Consider the following 20,739-nt stretch of genomic DNA (forward strand, 5'->3'; position numbering starts at 1 on the left):
ATGTGTCTAGAATTCGTGTTTATCACAAGTTGAGAGGATGGGGATCTGAACATGTTTGTCTCGTTGTACTCCCGAAGAGTCTCTGCGACTCTAATAGGCTTCAAAATCACAACTTCTTTACATCCACGTCCTTGCCCTGGCCGTCCTCGACGTCTTTGCCCGCAGGGTCTTCAGGCTCCACGCCCACCGTCAGCGCCACGTCCGGCATCAGTCGGATCAGCCACCAGATACAGGGCACCACCAGCACGAACAAGCCGCAGTTGACGTAGAACGGAATCAACCCGCCGACGCTGGCCGAGGAGCTCAGCCCGTACGAGACAGCCTGTCCCGCCGTCTCGAAGGCGCGGAAGAGCCCGCCCGTGCGAGCGCTGCTGCCGACCTCGAGCGAGAAGTTGCCCAGGATCCAGTACAGCGAGAGCTGCGTCCAGTACCCCGCCACGAACACCAGGAGGTAGGGGATGTACGCTCTTGCCCACGGTCCAGTATCGCTGCACGTTCGTTAGTTACTAATTGGGATGCACCATCTGAAGAAACTTACTTGGCGTAGTCGAGCGCCGACTTGGAGCCCAGACGGGCGTACTCGGTGCCGATCCATATGAACCCGGCGCCTATGGGCAGCATCCACATCATGGTGCAAATATACGCGCGCCGTTTTTGCGATGCCCAGTTGCCATCGAGAAGCTTGCCGTACGCGAGGACGGACGAGATGGTGAAGATGGCTGCGGCGGTCAGGGCGAGAATGCAGCAGGGGAGATGTCAAACTTACGGACGAGAAGAGATGACAGGGCTCGGGATCGTACAGAGAAGTGGAGGCTCAGATACGTGCCCATGGTGCCGCCGTAGAAGAAGCTGAAGAAACTCGGCAGGAACATTGCCAGTATCTATATTGTGTGAGTAAAGTTGCTTCTGCAGGGAATCTGGCACGTACCTTCTTCTCCCGCAAAGCCCTCCCCAAGACGGAGATCTCCTGCTTCCACGACAGCTTCTCGGGCATCTGGACCCGGCTTCCGTCATGCCGCACCACCTTTCTCGTGGGCGAGAGCAGCAGGGCGAAGATGACGCCGGTGCATTCGAACGCGACGAAGATTAGGTACGTGGACCACGCAACGCCTGTATGCGTCAGTAAACGCTCGAATGTATCAGTGAGCGGCAGACGTACCTCCGGTGGTGGCTGTCTTGTGGTTGTTGGAAAAGTTGATGGCGCCCCCGAGCAAGCTCCCGCTACTGCGCATCGCGGACCAGATGCCCAGGTAGCTGTGCCCGTTAGCAATAGCCTCAGCCGGGGAAACGGGGGTCACTCACAGGCCTCGCTTATCAGGGTGCGGGTAGGAGAGCATGGCAGTCGACTCGCCAACGTAGAGGAATCCGCCCGTGAGCCCCTGCACGATGTTGCCGAACAGCAGGTACCAGTCCACGTTGTATCGCGCGCTGACGTAGAAGGCCGATCCCTGAAGCGGCATGGCAGCCGCCGCGATGAAGCAGGACCACTTGATGCCGATCTTGTTGATGAGCGGCCCGCCCAGGATGGTGACCAAGAAGCTCCCGGCGTACGACAGGCAGTTGGCGATGTTGGCCAGCCAGGGCGTCGACAGCCCTCCCCCGCCCAGATTTGACAGCTGCGTTACATTAGACTGGCACCGGGAGTTGCTTGAGATATGGGGATCACTTACAGCATCTCCCATTGCAGGGCCCACGAACGAGAGACTGGGACGTGTTAGCCACGGGAAGAGGCATGTCGCGGCCGGGCCTTACTTACGCCCCGAACATAATCATCTGGAACAGCACGCCTCGATAGGCGGCGGCCCATTTCGAACGGCCAGTAGCTGGCACGGGGCCGGCAGTCTCTGTCATCATCGTGATGCTGGTGATAATTCTGAAAGTGCGATGATTGAGAAGAGCGCGTTGTCGAGCATGGCCAATACATATGAACCAGACCACCGGCCCGGCGTGGGGGATGCTCCTATCGCACCCCAGACTTTCCCTTCCCAAAACGGCATGGGGTCTTGCTCGCAAGATAGCAGTGGATCCTGGAATGGCTGGGTAAGATAAAGTAATACGGGGATGTTCCCGGGGGTGTTGCTGTCGTGGTGGATCCCGCGAGAATGCGGGGATGGCCTCTGACCGGCCCGGCTTATCAATGAGCACTGGTTGATTGGGCGCTCCCTGCGAAACGGGACCATATGATGGAGTTCGTCCCCCTGGATTAGGAAAGACGGCGATTCTTTTTTGTTTCGGATTCGATGGACCATCATGGCGGCAATGGCACACGTGAGGGTTAGCAGCCGTACCTGGCCTCCAACCGGAACATGCCCGGTGGTGCTGCGCAATGTCGGAAAGTATCTGTTTCTTATATGATATTCGTGTCGGAACTATGTCGGCTGGAAGTGATTTTTATAAGACAGAATACCCTTTTGTCAACATTCACGGAGAGGCTATGGTTTAGGATGACTTCCAAATAATGACTCAAATTCGAGTAATCTACAGTGTGTCCTATTGGCATCGGAACGCGAAACTCATCAGAAAAGCGAAACAACCGTTACTTTTTAACCGCAGGCTATTTCTGAATACTATTTATATAGCTTAGATAGGAATTCCAACCCAGCAGCACGACGTTCACAAGTATGATTCTATGTTCAAGAGGAACGAACCGGAAGTTGACGAGCTGCACAAATGGCCAAACCATCCAGTTTCTCGTCAGAGCCGTGGTATACGATGTCTCCAACTTCTCTGGCAAACTTGAGCCCTCCATCACCGACATGGAGCTCAAGAACACAAAAAGACTCGTCGGAGCGAAAAGTGTCTGATCCACCGCCACACGCGCAGCCATTTCCAGGTTCTTGTTCCGGAGCACGACTTTGTGTTGGAGAAACCTGAACCATCTTGACACGGCTGGGCGCCATATTGCTATTGGTTGTCAGTTTGCGACTTGTCGGGGAGCTGGAGTAGCTTACCTCCTCCATACAGCGCCATGCGGCCAGTCCTGGCTAGTTCATGGTTTTGGAGACCCCTTTTCTCAACGAACTGTTGGGCGATGCAATCTCCAGCTCCGAACAGAACAACCGTGGTGATGCCCTGTGTCAAGGTCGGATGTGACGCGAGTTTCCGCTGGTACCTAGGAAGATTCAGCACAGTGCCTAGTGAGAATATGAATACGACAAACCATCTTAGCATCGTCATCCGACTGATAATGCTTAGGTCACTTAGAAATGGTGGTTATGAGTAGCTTCCGGGCAAGATTCCGGAAGAGGAGGAGGACAAAGGCCTATCGAAAATTTGGGGCAGGCTTGACCCTCAAATGACTCACAGCTAACGATGCGCCTTAGCGCCAGTCACCGATACCGCCTGCATTTGGAGCGGCTTGTAATTTCACAAGGCTGGGCATTACTTACACTCCTCCGTTTAGGATGTTGGTAGGCTGTTAGCAAGCGTACAGGCTGTCAAGGTGTGAAAGTAGCTGATGTTACATTGATGTGCTAAGTCCGACTCATGGGTAGATGCGAGCTCTAACTACGCCGTCCCAAGTATCACACCGCAAGAGCAAGTAGCCGTGTGCACTTGGGTTGGGACCGGTGTAGGCCCGCAACATGTTTATGGCAGCCCTCGCGGAGTTGGTTGACCCGTTGGGGCTCCATGATCAAATGAAACGGGTTGAAGCAGCACTGGTCTTTCTCGGTGGGATAGTACTCGACGTCCCCAGTGACTTGATTAGAGGCAGCCAGAAAACGGGAATGGTGCATCGGCAATGCTCGCAGCCAAAGGATTGCTGCACGCGCCGCCGTTGATCGACGAAGCAGAGGGCGATCTGCAGCGAGGCCAGGAGCGGAAGCCAGAACAGAGAAAAGGGCAAAAAGGTGCAGCAGGCTCCTGACATGGTGAACTTAGCGTGGTGCTCAATGGCCGGAACCACGTTGGGACTGGTGTTTTGCATATGCTCCCACACACACTTGGAGGTGCTGTCGTGTTTATTCTGGCATCGGGTGGGAAGACCAGGGGTTTGCGTCTGTCCGTCTGTCGAATTGGTATCGGAGTCTCCGTCCATGGCCGTATCGTCGTCATCTCCGACGACCGTGGCAGAGCTGGTGATCGAGCGCGCCCGCTTCCGAGACTGTGGTGCCAGTGGGACATCTGACTCTGTGATGGGATCCGAGGCGTCCGCGAGAGCCTCAATCATCTCCTTGGTGATGCCATCATTGACGATAATGCGATCCTTGTCTGCGTTGGAGGTAGCAGTGACGGTGACGTGAACAAATAACGGGGGAAGCACTGGGGCGCGGATCTCGGCGTCGCCACGAGCAATTGGCTGTGGTTCCATGGCATGCAGAGCGTCACCGGGATCTCTGGCTGTCTTCAGCAATGTCATGTGGTAGCTGGACAAGTGTTTCTCCGACTGGACGATGGAAGGGGATCTGTCGTACACGTGCAGCGCTTCAATACCTTCTCGACGATCTCGGTTTCAATGTGTTGTCCAAGGCTATCTTGCCAAGTCGGATTTGCATGTCGTCCGGCGAGAGTTTGCTGCTTGTTCGGGGCAATTGGCATACCAGGGAACGTCTGAAAGTTTGCATTAAGAAAGATGTTCACCTGCGGGCCATTGCGGAAGGCATTGCCGGATGAGTCGCCTTGGGCAGTGCCAGACTGATTGTCGGAAGTGACGTAGCCATTTCTGGATTGTTGTAGCCATTTTCGTGGGAACCAATTCTGGAAGTCAGCCCTTCAACATAGTTAATGGCAGGTCTAATGGATCGCAAACTCTTAAGAATAGGCTGAAATGGGGCTGATGATGTGGAAGTAGTTGATAAAGAGTAAGGAACTCTGAGAATTGGAGAAAGAACGTGACAAGAAATTTATGTTAGGCCGCACTAGCCCAGTTGAGTAATCACTTCCTCGGGAACCAACTGAACAACAGCCCGAAGAAGACCTCGTCGACGACAGTGCTGCCCTCTTCCGCGGTCCCTACAGGCTCGCCATCGGAAACTCTATGTGGGCCGGTAGCGTACTCGTCTCCGCTTGGTCGCCCTTCGAGGTCCAAGTAGTAGAGCAGAGAGGACGGTGGGATCGGATTGTCGACCTGCCTTCGTATGTACAAGACTGGCAGGTAGCCTGTATCCGAGCCGAAATTCAAAGCGGCGATAAGACGCTGGCCGCCGTGGCGAGTTCCCGTCCCGCCCAGCACCGACAACGGTGCGTCCTTTAGGGGCGGCCAGTGCATCGAGGTAACGACCTGTCGCACGAATCGCACGATGGCCTGGGGACCTATCTTTTCCCAGGACTCCTGGTGCCACTTCCCGAAGTTGTGCAAGTTAAAAGTACACATGTTTTTGTTATCCAAGACCAAAGTATCCAACCGGAGCTGGGTGGCCGTCTTTTTCAGGGACAAGGTGTATGCGGTAAACATGGGATCGCTGTCGAGAAGTTCGTCTACCTGCGACATGTCCTTTGGAAAAGGGAAATCCTTCAGCCCGTATTGCCACAGATGGGCGCCGTTGTATCTATCCATAGAGCGGAAGTCGCCAAAGTCGATCCGGAGAGTTCGGATGCTCGAAATGGCCGAGGCCGGTACTGTGCGTGAAAGCCAGACGGGCCCGGCGTGTTCAATCGAGTAGGGGTAGCGGTCGACAAACCATTTCACGTGAAAATAGTTCCGCGAAAAGAAGAAGGCGCAGCAAGTTTCCCGGAAATAGCGGCTCACGAGAAAGAGCGAGGTAGGAGGCTGCCAGACGCGGAGACGCTCGCGGTCGGCATCCGCCGGCGTGTCGGAACCTGCTCGCGAGGGCATGAACTGGCAGGCATAGTGGCGACAAAGGGAGCAGCGGCCCCTGTACGCGAGCCACCATGGTCGATCGGCGCTGGCGTGGGGGCAAGGACAGATTGGCTCAGCATCATCTGGCCTCCCATCTTCTGGCAGTGACCCTCGCCGCGCATGCCATCCCGTAAGCGGGTCCTTGAGCCTGCCTGTGCAGTTGAGGTGGTTGAAAGGATGGCATCGGTCATAGGGAGGACCGCAGGGCACTCTTGAGTGGCAGGCACCCCATGCTTGCTCGTTGTCAATGGATGGGAGGTGGAATCCCTGGTCCGGACTCCAAATCACAGCGGAAAGTGGCGTGACGAGATCGGTATAATGAAGAATGCTCAATTGGATCTCGGTTGGCAAGTCGAGAAACCGGAATGGTGCTGCGCGGCTTATGCTATTCACACCAGTTCTCATCTCGTCGTAGGAAATGTGCGAGTGCAGGCGGATGTGGACTGAGGGCAGGCGGTTGGTTGTTGATGAAGAGTTGTTAACAATCTGAATATCGGCCCCCGCCCCCTCGAAAGACAAGGATCCAATTGCGGCAGTGGCGGTGCAGGGTCTGACCAACACGACGGAGCCCGCTGGGTCATCTGACCAATGGAAGAAGACCTATCAACCTGCATACCCGCCTCGTATGATTGTCAGCACGAAGAAGTTCCGGAAGCTGTGCCAGTAATTACGCCGGTCTCCACGAGTCTGCATAGTCCCCGAGAACTTGCTCAGGCCTTCATGGTCGTCGCCCCTGCCAGAGAGCTGGGTGTTTAATTTAAGGAAAACACACCCGGCGATAAGGGGGAAAAAGAGGCCCGCATCGCAATCGCCTCCCCGATCTCCCCCAGGATCCCAACGCCAACAAGCACAAGAAGCCCAAGCCTGATTCCAAAGCTGGCAAAGGTAAGAAGACCGGCACGAAGCGCCGAGGCTTCCGCAGTTCTCCCGCTGCTATCGAGGTAGGGGCTTAAGGCTGTTAACGCCATTCTGGTCCTTGTTTTCTCTTTTGTTTCCAATCTCTTCTGTTCTCTCCTTCGTCTTTGCTACTGTTCGACTCAAAGCTGAAGCGGGCTACTTGGTGTTCAAATACTAGTTCACGGAGTAGGGTTCCAGGTATTTCTCCCCTCCACGATTTCCTTTTAGTGAGTCTCAAGTTTTGGATCTCTTCACCCAATTCTAAATTTCTTATTTTACCCTTTTTCAGAGACTTGTGTTCTTCATCGCTCTTATTAGAGAGGATAGTTGTGGTCGTTATATATGTCCGTACTGAATTGTATCTACACGGAATTCTTCCTGCTGGCTCAGGTTTAGTCTGATTACTTAGGTCTCTAATGAAAAATATCAATTGCTGTTTACTTTTTCCAAGTTCTATTTTAATTTACAGATCCCCAACGCTATTCAAACCAAGTCTTTTGACCACCCAGGACGATTATACAAGGAATACACGGCATGCCTGACCAAAGTTGAAAAAGTGTCCGGATCCAGCCGTACGTCTTCAAAGTGCCAATCGCCCTCATGCTTCCGCGTCGTGCTGTGCGTCTTGTAGTAGCGCAGGTTGCGTTCGCGGGCAATAGCTCGCAAGCCGCTGTACTGGAAGTCTGGCGGAAAGATCTCGACCACAGCCCCCCGCCCCTCCTTCATGAACAGGCTGTGCGTCAAGCCCGCGCCGTGGACGCCGACGAGGATGTCGGTCTTGCGGGCGACGTCGATCTGCTCGCGCAGCGAAATGGCCCCGAAGTCGACCGCCTCTATTTTGACGTCGGGGTGCTCCACCCTTATGCGGCCGAGTAGGTCATCCAGGCCTTCCAGACGGCGCGTCTGTCGGCGATCCACAAATGTGAGCGTGAGTTGGTCGTCCTGGCGGCTGGGTTCGACCGGCACGTCCTGCGCCACGCCGTAGAAATCCAGAACGCGGCGCACAAAAAACCTTCCGGAGGTCGTCGGTGCAGTCGACGCCGTCCCACGTGCCGTGCCAAATGGGGTTCGCGGCGCCGGCCAGGGGCAGGATCAGATGGCCGAGAGGTCGAGACAGCCAGCCCCCATCCTCCTCGACCAGTTCGTGCAGCCGTTTCGGCACGCGACCGGACCAGATCCGCCACAGGTCCCAGTACGGGCCGTCGGGGTGGTCGTCGAGCACCACGATCTGCGTGTTGGCTACGTCGGCCTCGGAATAGTATGGCCGGCCCGTCATCGGATCCGTGGCTAGGCGCAGCATGTCGATCGAATACATGAGGCTCATCATCTCGTGGAAGGTGTGGAATATGTTGTGGGCGCCTTCTCGCTTCAAGAGTATTGTGAAGTTTCGGCCAGGCTGAGCAGGTCGATGGTTCGCAGGGGCATTGCTATCTTTCAAGTCGACAAAACCGTCCATGACGGTGTGCGGCCCTGTCTCGTACCAGTAGGGTCGAAGCCTCGACAGCGGTACCTTTGGTTCTGCCGTGCGCGAACAGTCCATCTCGAATCGACGGGTCTTCGGGTTGAAGTGGGCGTTCTGGCCGATACAGAACCCATCGCGCTGGTTCTCTCCGGGGAACCCTTCCGGGGTGTAGAGGCACTTCAGCTGCGATGGCGAGCCGTGAGAGCAGTATTCCACCTGCTCTTTCAGGAACACATCAAAGTACTTGGTGGTGAAGCGCTCTTCGCAGATGGCGGGCTGCGACGTGGATTGCTCGTAGTCGGAGGCGAGAAGCCTGGGATGCGAAGGCTCAGTGGGAGGGTCCGCGACCGACGTGGCCGGTGCGACCGGTACCGGAGAGGTTTGCGACGGAATGTAGGGGCTTTCAGGAGGGTTGTACAATAACCACTCTGGTTTCCCTGACAGCAGCAGGAACAGCAACAACACCACGAGAATGCCCGTGAAGGCCGGCCTACGGGTAAGTGGACTCCGCGTCATGAGAGACATTTCAAGCACTGGAAGTTGAAAATATCCGTCTATTTCGTTCAGTGCAATGAGAGCTCGGCCATTTGTGACACGGTGAGTAAGTTGGATGGGATCAAGAAGATGGGAAAATCCACCACCAGATGGATGACGGATCATGGCACATGGGCTCTCTGCAGTTTGTATGTAATAGTCGTTAGTGCCAACAGCAAATCAGTTCATTGGCCCCCAACTGGCAGGTTAGGCGCTTTCGGAGTACAGGGGCCAGGCGACAGGGTTGTTGATCCCATGCATTCCTCCGGCCCGTAACCCTTCCTTCCAGCTGCCCGCTCGCTCATAGGGCTGTGCCTCAATTGCCAGTCTTAAATCTGACCACGCTAAGTTAATCTAATAATACGTCGGACATTCTTCAGATCGGCAAATACGGCGTATTTTTCACTGCGACATAGAGAGCGACTAGAAGAAAGATCGGCTAGAAGCCCTCCAAGAAAAACAGCCGCCGTGAAACGCTCCATGGGCAGTGCGGTGGCATGCAAGAGAAATCCGCCTCTCTGATTGGTTACCGAGACGTTGGTTGCGCTGAGCCTGTCCAATAGCAACCTGGACAGAAGAGCTAAGCCCAATTGCAGCAATGATCGACGGGCTGTTGGTTGGCATAGTTTGACACTGCAGGTCTTTTCATTTCACCGCTACAGGCTTGATTCCCATTCGCTCGCCAGGAAACCCTCGGCCTCGGGCCATCAATAGCAGTTCGGAACTGTGCTCTCTCAGGTACCCGTAATCGGATAGGATGAAGAGCGCACCGCTAACACTGACTTGACCGACTCCCGCATCGCCATCTGCGCCCTCTTCTTCACATTGGAAACCTCATCGTCCCTGGCAGGCTGATTTCTCCCCTATTGTCTGGCTTCCATATACCATACACAGTAATGGCGGGAATGGTGGCGATTCTCAGTCTGGTTCTATCATCGTTCGTTGCTGTCGTTTTGTCCGACTGCCTGCCGCCTCCCATAGTTCTCGGAGTGGGCAATGTGACACTCTCGAATGGGAAAATAGCGCGAGGCGCCGGCTTGTCCTTGGGCCAACCAAGCCAAACCCTTGCTTTCCTTCCAAATGGGTGAGTCTATCCCACATCAGGTGGGCGTTGGGGACGGAGAACTAATGAAATGACCCCTTAGACATGGCGATATGACCGTAGTCTGGCCGCATGGAAATGGCATGTGTGACGAATCCATGGATTCCGATTCCAAGACATACTCGGACAGTGGCTGTGCGACATTCCGCGGAGGTCTCTATGACACCAAATCATCATCGACAAGCAGGACACTCGCCCCAAACTCGTACTCCGCCGGCTCCATCGACCCAAACCGTCTGGACATTGTCGCCGACCGAATCGCCCTCAACTCCGACACCACACTCGAAGACTTCTCGCTCGGTGTAGCCAACGATCCCGGTTCGAAGCAAGCATACGAAGCCATGAACCAACTGGGCCTCGGTCCCAACTCGACGCTGCTCAACAGGCTGGTATCATCCAACAAGATCGCATCTCGGTCCTGGGGCTTCTGGTGGGGTCGAGGCTACGGCATGTCTCAGCCGATGGACGGTAGCCTCGTTCTTGGGGGCTATGACAAAGCCCGAGTCCGGGGTGCACCAATGGCGTTTGAGCTGACCCCTCAGCCTGACTGTCCTTCAGGGGCTATCTTGGATCTTGTCGATATGAAACTGAAGTCCCAAAGTGGAGCAACGTCTTCCTTGATTCCAAGCGGAAAGTCCCAATCGATTTGTTTGTGGCCCGACTTGCCCACAGCGATGGCCATGTCTTACAACCCCTATTACAGCAACTGGTCCTTGTCGGACCCTAGCGTACCCAACGCGAATTCTCGCACTACTGGGATCTATTTCTGGAATCAGCAGTACAGCTCTGACACTAGCACTACGTGAGTCAGAGTCACCTCCACGGGCGCTTGCACGACGACTAACCGCTTGCCACAGCTGGAAGGGCCAACTTGAGCTGGCATTCTCCAACGGCTTCACTGTAGCCTTGTCCAGCGACACCCTCGTCGCCACGAACACGTACCTCGACAAAAGCACCGGCGACATCCTCGCCAACACCACGTCGCCCAAGGACTTCCTCATCGACAGCCTACAGGAGGTCCAGAAGGATGTGCTCATGCGACTGGGCTACCAATTCCTCGCGTCCGCATACATGATGATCAACCACGACACCAACAAACTGTATCTGTGGCAGGCCGACGCCACCTCGGACAAACCCAGCCAGCCAGTAGCGGTGAGCTCTGCCGGCAACGACATCACGGACCTCTGTGCCCCGAAGCAGTCCACATCCTCTACTACTCAGCCGGGAAGTCCTAGAGGTACCGAAAGCAAGAGTATCCCCAGCACTAACACGAATGGCGCAGTGATCGGAGGTGCAGTTGGCGGCGTTGCCGGCGTTATCATCTTAGCTGCGGCCACAATTTTGCTTTACCGCAGGAAGAGATCTGCCAGTCTATCGTCTGTGGGCGCGTCAGCAGCAGTTCCGTATCCCGGCGATGGGGACAAGGTCAACTATTATAGTAATCCCTCAGCCCCTTCAGAACTCCATTCACAGCAGTCTATGGACGTGGCCCACATGAATGGATATCGCCCATATCAACCTGCTCAACAGGGCACAGTATTCCAGCAGACTCATGAGTTAGCTTAATGCCTTGAATACATCAACTGTACAACTTTCACATGTTGATATCGGGTGGCTGGTTTAATGGTACATGTATTGTGTATTAGTTTTCAATCCGTGGCTTTGGTCTCTGAAATATCCTTTTGCATGCGTGGCTCTTACTACTATGGATAATTTCAGTCAAGGTACCCCGTTAGCTTACCAAGGTCATACTGCCACGGCCTTGATATAGGCAGACTATTTGAAATCCTCACCGTCTTGTCTTTCAGCGGCACAAGGGTTGTAGGTACAAGAGAAGTCGCCACAAGGTGCTATGTTATATTAATGAAGTAATTATCTTCTAATCCGTCCAAAAGTATACGCAGGAACCTGTTAAACTTTGCAACCGGTGACTCATAACCCCTTCCATCCTCTCTCAACGTCGTCGCCATCGCAGATCGACCAGCGCGAACGCAGCCGTCGGTCGATTTGGTCCGAAGAGTCGCAAGATCTAGAACTCGCAGCAGGAGCCGATCTCCTCGCCGTTGCCGCGGCCGTGGTTGACGTTCACGTGGAGGGCCATCTTCCAGCTGCCGCGGTTGTCGAGCGGGGCGCAGCGGAACCGGTTCTGCTCGGTGGCCTGGTTGATGTGCCACTTGACGATGTCCCCGACGCACTCGGTGCTGGCGATAGTGGACGCCGACGACAGCGCCGTCGCTTGCAGGACGATTGTGTAGTTGCGCGTCGGGTCGCGGCGTCCGACGGGGCCCGTGCCGCGGCGCGCCGACGGCACCTGCTCCTCCACGTCCAGCGCGCCCCGGGTCCCCATGTAGTGCAGGATGCCCGTCGCCTCCTCGTAGACGTACTGGTGGCTCAGCTCCATGTCGGTCAGGTCCAGGTCCTCGTCGCGCGCCGCCAGCGTGCCGTTGCTGCCGAGCGGGAGCGCGGACAGCGAGAAGCGGAACTGCCGGGGCGCCTCGCCGTTGGCGGCGCGCTTCACCATGTCTTCGGCCCTCGCCTCGCCCCGCAGGCTGCGGGCGATTCGGATGGTGGCGGCGTAGGCCCGGACGAACCTCATGAAGGCCGGGGGTGCGTACCAGATGGACAGGGCGCCGCCGGCAGCCCACAAGGGCACGCGCGTGGGGAGGGTTTGGCACACGAGGCGATCAAAGCCCGTGGTGTTGGCGCACTGATCCGGGGACGCGTTTTCGTCGCGCCTGGCGAGTCCGAGGTTCTCGGGCGTTGCGGCCGGGCTGGTTCCGGAGGCGCGAAGTGCGTCCTCGGCCGCAATGGCGTCCCAGTCGTGTACCTCGGGCTCCTCGATGGTCTCCCACTTGGTAGAAGGGAGTCCCAGGAGTTTTTGTAGGTGATCCAGGCCCTCAATCTGGCCCAGGTCGATGGCCGACTCGGACCGCTTGTGCGGCGGCAGGTAGGCCATGGAAGACACAACTGCCGTGGCCAACAGGCCAAAGGTGGCGAACTTCAGGTTGAACATGGTGCCAAAGAGAAGCGATGGATGAAGGAGGGCTGAACTAATACTTTGTAGTGATGTGAGGTGATGAGGAGAGGGTTTTGGGGTGAACGTGGGTTCCAACCTGCTTTTATAGATCTGGAGCCTTCAACACTAGAGCTATGTCCTTTCTCTACGGATTTCTTACATCCTGTGGGGTTTCCATATCTGTCCATACTCATCCCATCCCCGTACCTAGACCTCTGTAGGGCTTGTTGGCACATTCAAACTCGGCGCTTTGCCGGAGTTCTGTCTACGGCACAGAAGAACGACCAAGCGCCGCCTGTTACTGGGTCTTGGTAGAAGCTGACATCTGTGTGGAGCAACTTTGCGTCTAGCATCACGAACCTATCCAATGCCTAGCGGTGTAAGACTGCGGTCTTGTCCTTTTCGACTACATCATTATGCCGAGGGCTGATTATCGGTCTTCAGGCCGTTCTATATCCATCAAATCTACTGGAGCCGACATTCTAAGTGCTGAAAAAGAACAGCAGCACCGGGACAAAGCTTGTGGACGGCTTGTCGGTGGATTACATGTCCACGACATGCTACTGCCGGGGCTCTTCTTCGTCACTGAGCCACAGCCGGAAAGCGGACTCATGGTCCATGCCACGTCGGCGAGGTCACCTGAGAGTATCGTGATACATCTCAAAGAGTGTACTAGCACGGTGCAAAACAAAAGGGCAGCCGGCTCAGGAACAAAGGACAGGACTTTTAAGAGGAGCCGACCACGTTTTCCGACCTGTAGCGGCACGGTGGTTGGCCGACCGGACTACACGGCGCGAGAAAGGGTAAATGAAGAGGTAATTAGCTTGGCAACAAGTCCTTTTCGACGTCGAGAAGCCCACAAAACACAGGATACGATAGTTGACGGCGATTGCGGCGCAGGCGGCACAGAGGGTGGGTATCGTATCTTTCCAGATATGCACAGTTACGGCACAGTCATCGGCTAGCAAAAAGTCCCCTGATGCAGGAAACCCCACACCAAGCGGCCCGCTTGATTTGAAGTCAAGCATTTTCGCTTCCATCACGTTATTAGGTGGCACCGAGGCTGATCTGCGAATCCCACCTCGATAGCCGCTGTCAACATCCATCCCAATCTGAATTAGATCAACTAAGCGCCTAATGCAGCTAGCAGCTGTGTCAATCCATGTGCCATTCGTGATGATCTACTGTTGTTAAGGTTGTTATTGAATCGAAGTGGTGAATAATTCAATTGTGATACGTGATATATATGTCTACTACGGTTTTTGTCTATATCGCCACCTCCCAACCAAGGCGTGTTGACATAGGACTTATGGATTATGAGCAATGAGTTGATTAAAGAGGGAGAAGAGAGCTTTAGGGAGCTGCTCCGAGATGTGACTATTTATATGTACAGGCAAGGCACGTGACTGCCATTCCAACAAGGCTGACCAATCAATTCTCCCATCGTGACTATCTAGCCGCAGGTTTACATAATGACACCGCAAAACTCGTGGTCGGCACGGGTGTATCCGTAGGCGTATTCGTGCTTGGCGGACTGGTAGCTGCCGGCCCAGTACTTGCCGCAGGACTTGGTGATCCAGTAGTTGGCGTTGTTGCTCTGTTCGGGCCAGCAGGTGGCACCCGTCTTGTACTGGCAGTAGTAGGCGACGGTGTTGCCGATTTGAGACCAGATGGTCTTGGAGTAGCCGCCCTGGCAGGCCTTTTGGAGATCCGCGTTGGCCGCGTCCGTCTCTGCCGGGTCGAGCTTGATGTTGTCGCAATGCTGGCCTCTCTTGGACAAAGACCCCTCCTCGAGGTCGGTGCCATTGGCCAAGGCAGCATTCGTGGCGGGCGAGTCTTTGTTGTGCGGGGTGTAGGTGATGACGGGCTCGCCAGTGGCGTCATAATCTAGGCTGTACAGGCCATCGATCATCTTCGCCATACCCGACGCCTTGTAGAAGTCCACCTTGGTAGGGGCAGTCTCAAGCGTGGGGGCAGCAGTGGCGGAAGCAGCAAAGAAGGCCACGAGGCTGGCGACGGCGGCTGGGGAGAACTTCATGGTGAGTTTGAGAACGTGGATGAAGATAAGGTGCAATGTAGGTAGTAGGCAGTAGGTAGTAGACAATAGGCAGTAAGATGAGACTGTTCGGCGCTGTGAGTCTGGACAATAACGTCAAACCTGCGGAGGAGGACTACGGCTTATATCGTGACTCGCAAGCGGCACAGCTCTTACAGGACATTCCACGTCGAACCATAGTCGGCATGCTCTCGGTCTTACGTTGTTCAGCTTCATCTTGCAGGCTATGGGTAGCATGTTGAGGAGGGCCGCCGATGTTCCGAGCACCATATTGTTGCCTACACTCAATACGAGCTACTGGATGCGAAGTTCACATAGCCAAAGGTGGCACTTGGGTCAGAGGAGCTGGCCGACCAGACTCGTGGTGAGTACTTTAGACGAGCACCCGCCTAACCACGAATGAACGGGTATTGGTGACGATGGGCAAAAGACCCCTGCGCAGTGGGTAGACAAGCGCCTAGATCGTAATCATTAGACCGGCTATGCGGCTGAGATGCCATGTCAGATTCATTCATGTGGGGAAACGGCCCGCTTGAGAACGGATGGGGTCCGTCTGAATTGCGGCACGGCATGTCAAAACCCAAAGCGGCAAATCGGGACTTACTACAGCTATGAGCTGTCAACCATGTGCTATCCGATCGTGAGATTTGCCCATGGTACTTTTCCGGGATTCCAGGTGGAGTGCTAGTCGGGCCGGCCCACATGCGACTTTGGTCGATGCGTTGCTGGCAGTACGAGTCTCACCTCCTATTCTCGTTTCTCGGTCGATTCACGATCGGTTTCTTCAACTTTGCACACAATTGGCCATGCCTTGGCTGTGACTGGATGCCACGTCCCGGATGCTGTAGATTTACAATCATATTATGCTGCCGGCATCCATGCAAAGTTCTGGGTGTGGTTGACCATCTTCCATATTATCGAAGACATGAAGCAACCGTCCAAGTGAAACAGTGCGTGTAGTTTCATCCGCAAGACTTCTTCCTCAAATCGTCCTTGGCCTAAAGGTGCTTGGGTTTCGTGTAGTGCAGGGGACTTCAGGTATCTAAGAGGGAATCAAGCCTCTGTTGACTTTGGCCGTCATTGAGCTATATTTAGAAGACCCGATCGTGTAAAAGTAAAGGGCGTCTAGGTGATTGACAATGCGTGTTATCAGTCTCTGTAACAATTGGTACACAATGATATAAAAGTCATCCCAGACGGTTCCTTCTCATGTATTATGATTCATCTAACCCTAGCTACGTACAGACACCCATTGGTGTCCTATTAAGGTTGATATTGGTGTTGGTTGGTATGCGCGTGAATGCCGCGCAGAACTGGATATCGTATCTCGCACCATCATGTCGAAATGACATTGGTGCCAATGCACGATAGGTGAATCTCGCCAAATTCAATCGCGTGCTACCATCTAGTCCAGGCATAAAACCTGGTGAACGCTCCTTCTAGTCCAACACATGCCACAGCCAACTCCACCAAGTCGTATCTTCGACTCCTTCTTTCTGAGTTGGGCCTCCAGCAGAACCATCCTAGACCTCGCCAGTCTCCAGGTCGGCCATCTCTTGATCCTCCTTGTCTCGGTTGCCCTTCAGGTCGCCGAGCTGTCCCATGATCCACTCAAGAGTCGGGGGACGATAGACGTCGTTGTCTTCATCATTATCCTGGTCGACAAAACGACGGGCGATGTCGGATACGAAGTACGCAAGTGAGGGCTCATCCTCCTGCAGACATCTTGGCGAGGCCATGAGAATCTGAGCCATAGTCGTGAAGAACTGACCCATGCGTCGCAGCCGAGAGCTGTTGAAATCCTGGACGGCGGCAGGGAGGTCCACGGTCCAGGAGAAGCGGTTGAAGGACTGGGCCAGCAAGACTCGGATGTGCTCGTATGCCACAATGCGGCGGAGCACAGGGCTTTTGAGATATGTGGGCATGTATCCATCGTTCTGAAGAGTCTCGGCATACTCTCTGCACATGCGGTCCTCCTGGATGTCATAGTACGAACCCCTGACCTTCAGAATGTACCAGATGACGTCCTCGTTCACTCCCCTCTCGGCCCAAGCATCCAATGATTTGCATAAGCTTGGGAACACCCCCGGTGAACTGCGCAATAATGCCGCGATAGCAGCATCCATTCAGGTTTAGGCCGGCCGTGTTATTGGAGGAGCTCATGATGAGCACCCTCGCGTCGGAATCGCCCGAAGTGAACTGGTTGACAGCATACTGGCGCTCCTCGGTGGTGTCCAAGGCCCGAATCGAGCCAACCCGGCAGCCGACCTTCTCAAGCACTGCCTTGGTGAGCCTGGCAGCCCGTCAGTACATTCACTCAGGTGCAATCTCTATCAGTTGATAGGATGTGGTTGGCCCAAGGTTACTCACTGTTGGCAATAAGGATCGTCCACGACGACCACGGTTCGAAGGTTCTCTATGTGATGCTTCGTCACAAGCTCCACGATGCGGGTGAGGACTGGCGACTTGGATATAGCCCAGTGAGCCATGCCGGCCCAATCCATGCCAGGCGGCGTGCGAGTTCTGGCCAGCTCGCAGAGGATATAGAGGTAACTGAGGCCGCCGTCGGGATCCAGCGTCCGGAGTTGCTTGACTTGCTCCAGGTCCAGCGTAGGAGCCGTGTCCTGTTCCGGGGACCACGATGTTGGCGTCGGACCAGTATCGGAGCGAATGGCCTCCAGTTGGCTCACGGTGACGCTGTTGCTCAATCTGTCCTCGTTGGTGAAGACCTCCTGGGAGCGGATGTCAAAGGCATTCAGCAGCATGCGTCGGACCGAATCGTCACCACTTGCGGCGACGTCCACCTTCCACAGATCGTTTGTGGTGTTGTGCAACATATCGGCGTCCTCGTCTCCAATATCTCCCCTCATGGAAAGCTCGTCAGTTATGACTTTGCTCGGGTAGTCCCAACCAATGAGGTACGCGATGCCTCTGGCAGTCTCGCTATCGACTTCGAATCGCTCCGGCGTCCCGTGGTAATGGTAGACACTTTCGATCACGTCCTCTCTCAAGGTCTCTACATCGACACTGCGCGTCGTCTCCTCCAACAGACGATCAGTTCCGACAACCCAGGCAAGGCGAGTATGGAACCGGTCCATGTGTGCGTCGTCATCGTGACGGTCGGGCTCAGAACGCAGCCGGTGAACTGCATGACTGTAGTCCATGATTTGTCCCAGGGCTATGCTGGAGTCACACTGCCCTTCCAAAATAGGGCCAGTCATGTTGCCGGCGTGGTGACGGTATGCCAATCGAGTCTGTTGCCGTTGAGGGATTGTGTACCAATTGTCACAGAATGCTGCCGTTGCCGGTGGAAAACAGTGGTTATCCCCTATCAAGAGATACTGGAAGTGAAACGGGCAGGGATTTGTTGTATTCTCGGGCTTGTGTGGTGGGCTTGCCCAAGCTTTGGCGGGAGAGTTGAAAGTTGAAGGATGGATGGTTGGGAACAGTAGGCCTTGGAGGAGGAAGTACGGTATTTATACTAATTTTTACTCTGCCAGCCAAATTGCTGCTTCCAGAATTTCTCACAGGTCATCTCGTCTTTACCCAACCACCACAATTACATCTTACTATTTCAGCTGAGGAACAATCACGCTCCCGTCTTCATAGCTACTGAAGAACTAGACCGACTTCTAGAGCGCATCTGCGCATAATAGGTGCGTCATCACAGACGTCATATCGGTTTAAGGGATAACTGTATATCAGGCGTCTCCGGCATCAATTGATCAAGGATCTATACGTTGTTAATTCTGTGTGTCACTATCTAGTTAATCTCCTGATAGGAGACGCAGTATCTGTTGTGAAGACAAACCCTGGTCTGCCCTTATTTCCTCCCTCAATTAGCGTCGTCGTTGCTAGACACATCAGGACTTTCAGCCGCCTCTCCGACGAGTTCTTCCAGACTCTGGCAGAACTTTTGTTTAAATCGCTGAAGGCGCTTGTTTTTCCTACGGTATTCTTTGTCCAGCTCGCTGCGCATCTCATTGCGTATCTCATCTCGTATCTCGCTACGCATTTTGCTCATCTCAGCACGCATCTCGGCACGCATCTCGGTACGCACCTCGTCCATGAGAAGCGCTGTGGCATCTCTGATTCTGTCTGTCTTCTTGGCTTGAAGAGGTGGCACAGCGGGCCCTGCTTCGTTAGGTCTGACCTGGGAATCGACAAGGCTCTCAGTATCACTCGGTGAATCATCTGACAACTCCTTGACGAATGGTGGTTTGGCAGTTCGGGGGTTTCTGGGGGCCGGGCCGCTGCCGGATGGAGCCACCAGCGAGTGGTCACTGCCCTGGGGTGCGGAAGAGCTTCTAGTGCTTCCGCCCTGCTCCGAAACGAAAATGCCAGCCATGTTGTCCGCCTCGATGCGACCCACTGCTTTGATAGGGGTGGCGCTGGCTTGGCCATCAATCCGAGAATGGTGTGACCTTGTCCTTCGGTTCCAGAAGCTGTAGAATGCGACAACCATACCCAGCCAATGATCTGCGTGGTAACCATAGCGGTATGGGGAAGTCATTCCCTCCTCTCCCTCGACCGGCACGAATCGTTTCTCCTCGGAATGGAGCCCACGAGTGGTAAACTTGAGGGCGACGAGGACATTGACCAGAATGGTCGCCTCGACGTGAGCTTGGTGGCGCTGGTCAACTGGCTGGTAGGCCTGGTCCGTGTCGCCTTTGCGCACCAACAGGGCCCTCGGCTCCTGCATCTGAGACACCTGGCGGAAGATACGGTGTATGCCTGTGTTGCCTTCGATGTCGTTGAGCCATTTGGGCAAGGTAGCATACTTGGGCGAATAGCCTGGGATGTCATAGCTGCGAGCGCGATACTGGGCGAGCTTGGAGAAGTAGATGGCGGCTGTCAACACGGTTAGCCGGACAGAACACAATCTCAACCAACTGCAATAGAATTCTTACCTTGGGTGTCTAACCAGGAAAAGTAGGCCATTGTCGACTCGAAACAGAGGAGCGGAGCGCACTTGTCAAAGGCGCGGGGCATGATATTGGTGCTGCAGATGACCGTTTGGCCTTGGAAGCAACCGTTCCGGGCTTTCATCTTGGCAACAGCGGCCCTGTCAACCTCCTCCGGGGGCAATGTCTCGGGTTCTACCCAAGCCCACTCCTCTGGCCACCACCGTATTGTCACGAAGCGGGACAGATCCTGGAAGTCGTACGTATGCGTGCGCACTCGGGCGGCTTCGCAGTACTCCGAGTACAGCCTGGAGCCCCGGACTTTCTCGATTTCAGCGTCAGATGCGGGGGTCCAGTGCTCAACGGGGATGTCTGGGATGTCGGAGAGGTCGCCGGTAGACTGGAAGGGGTATTCGTCGGGTGAAGCATGAGGGGCGCCGAATACATCGTGGACCTCCTCGGCCTGCTGCTGGGTGCTTCGGGGACGGCCCCTTGATCTCTCCATCGGAGGAGAGACAAGGGGGTCCGGCGCTGCCGCTTCTTTTAGAAGTCATTCCTGATCAATTGATACTGGAATGAGACGGGACTGGTTTGGCTAAGCCTTGGTTGAATTCGGGGCTGCTTCCAGGGCTGCAACGGAGCTGCTTTCAGGGCTGCAACAGAGCTGCTTCTGTGACTGCAACAGAGCTGCTTCCAATGAGAGTTGAAAGAAGGTTGGAGAGTAGGCTCTGGAGGAGAAAGTAAGGTATTTATACTAATTTTTACTCTGACAGCCAAATTGGTGCGTTCAGAATTTCTCACTGGCCATGCCTTCTTTACCCAACCATGACAATCACATCTCGCTATTTCAAACCAACACGTTATCTGCCACCTACGCGCTGCCTACGAACTGCATAGAGCTGCATGAGAGCTGCATGAGAGCTGCGTAGAAGCTGCCGGCTACTGTAGCAGGGGCAGTGCGGCTGCGT

General features: G+C 54.9%; 10 protein-coding genes across 10 annotated transcripts; 2 read left to right on the plus strand and 8 right to left on the minus strand.

Annotated features, from left to right (window-relative positions):
• Positions 1-106: 106 nt before the first annotated feature.
• PG998_002892 (uncharacterized protein) lies at positions 107-1,854 on the minus strand (the record flags this gene model as incomplete). Its single annotated transcript, XM_066869710.1, has 8 exons — positions 107-488; positions 539-719; positions 767-881; positions 929-1,110; positions 1,160-1,254; positions 1,303-1,616; positions 1,671-1,704; positions 1,757-1,854. 8 exons carry the CDS (start codon positions 1,852-1,854, stop codon positions 107-109), a joined length of 1,401 nt encoding a protein of 466 aa, XP_066738125.1.
• Positions 1,855-2,554: 700 nt separating this feature from the next.
• PG998_002893 (protein sym-1) lies at positions 2,555-3,171 on the minus strand (the record flags this gene model as incomplete). The annotated part of the gene is made up of 2 exons (XM_066869711.1): positions 2,555-2,904; positions 2,952-3,171. 2 exons carry the CDS (start codon positions 3,169-3,171, stop codon positions 2,555-2,557), a joined length of 570 nt encoding a protein of 189 aa, XP_066738126.1.
• A 463-nt stretch (positions 3,172-3,634) lies between these two features.
• PG998_002894 (uncharacterized protein) lies at positions 3,635-4,312 on the minus strand (the record flags this gene model as incomplete). Its single annotated transcript, XM_066869712.1, has 1 exon — positions 3,635-4,312. One exon carries the CDS (start codon positions 4,310-4,312, stop codon positions 3,635-3,637), a length of 678 nt encoding a protein of 225 aa, XP_066738127.1.
• Positions 4,313-4,876: 564 nt separating this feature from the next.
• PG998_002895 (uncharacterized protein) lies at positions 4,877-8,237 on the minus strand (the record flags this gene model as incomplete). Its single annotated transcript, XM_066869713.1, has 3 exons — positions 4,877-6,307; positions 7,274-7,639; positions 7,710-8,237. 3 exons carry the CDS (start codon positions 8,235-8,237, stop codon positions 4,877-4,879), a joined length of 2,325 nt encoding a protein of 774 aa, XP_066738128.1.
• A 1,361-nt stretch (positions 8,238-9,598) lies between these two features.
• On the plus strand, positions 9,599-11,361 carry PG998_002896 (uncharacterized protein; the record flags this gene model as incomplete). Its single annotated transcript, XM_066869714.1, has 3 exons — positions 9,599-9,777; positions 9,839-10,597; positions 10,653-11,361. 3 exons carry the CDS (start codon positions 9,599-9,601, stop codon positions 11,359-11,361), a joined length of 1,647 nt encoding a protein of 548 aa, XP_066738129.1.
• A 463-nt stretch (positions 11,362-11,824) lies between these two features.
• PG998_002897 (uncharacterized protein) lies at positions 11,825-12,808 on the minus strand (the record flags this gene model as incomplete). Its single annotated transcript, XM_066869715.1, has 1 exon — positions 11,825-12,808. One exon carries the CDS (start codon positions 12,806-12,808, stop codon positions 11,825-11,827), a length of 984 nt encoding a protein of 327 aa, XP_066738130.1.
• Positions 12,809-13,227: 419 nt separating this feature from the next.
• PG998_002898 (uncharacterized protein) lies at positions 13,228-15,260 on the plus strand (the record flags this gene model as incomplete). Its single annotated transcript, XM_066869716.1, has 4 exons — positions 13,228-13,723; positions 14,275-14,663; positions 14,712-14,879; positions 15,186-15,260. 4 exons carry the CDS (start codon positions 13,228-13,230, stop codon positions 15,258-15,260), a joined length of 1,128 nt encoding a protein of 375 aa, XP_066738131.1.
• A 1,130-nt stretch (positions 15,261-16,390) lies between these two features.
• Positions 16,391-16,993, minus strand: PG998_002899 (uncharacterized protein; the record flags this gene model as incomplete). The annotated part of the gene is made up of 1 exon (XM_066869717.1): positions 16,391-16,993. The coding sequence occupies one exon, from the start codon at positions 16,991-16,993 to the stop codon at positions 16,391-16,393; it is 603 nt and encodes a 200-aa protein (XP_066738132.1).
• Positions 16,994-17,233: 240 nt separating this feature from the next.
• PG998_002900 (uncharacterized protein) lies at positions 17,234-18,031 on the minus strand (the record flags this gene model as incomplete). The annotated part of the gene is made up of 1 exon (XM_066869718.1): positions 17,234-18,031. The coding sequence occupies one exon, from the start codon at positions 18,029-18,031 to the stop codon at positions 17,234-17,236; it is 798 nt and encodes a 265-aa protein (XP_066738133.1).
• A 671-nt stretch (positions 18,032-18,702) lies between these two features.
• PG998_002901 (uncharacterized protein) lies at positions 18,703-20,276 on the minus strand (the record flags this gene model as incomplete). Its single annotated transcript, XM_066869719.1, has 2 exons — positions 18,703-19,718; positions 19,778-20,276. The coding sequence occupies 2 exons, from the start codon at positions 20,274-20,276 to the stop codon at positions 18,703-18,705; spliced, it is 1,515 nt and encodes a 504-aa protein (XP_066738134.1).
• Between the last annotated feature and the right edge of the window lie 463 nt (positions 20,277-20,739).

This window comes from Apiospora kogelbergensis (genome assembly GCF_038363985.1).
Source record: "Apiospora kogelbergensis strain CBS 113332 chromosome Unknown utg000001l_segment0_segment0, whole genome shotgun sequence".
Lineage (NCBI taxonomy): Eukaryota > Fungi > Ascomycota > Sordariomycetes > Amphisphaeriales > Apiosporaceae > Apiospora > Apiospora kogelbergensis.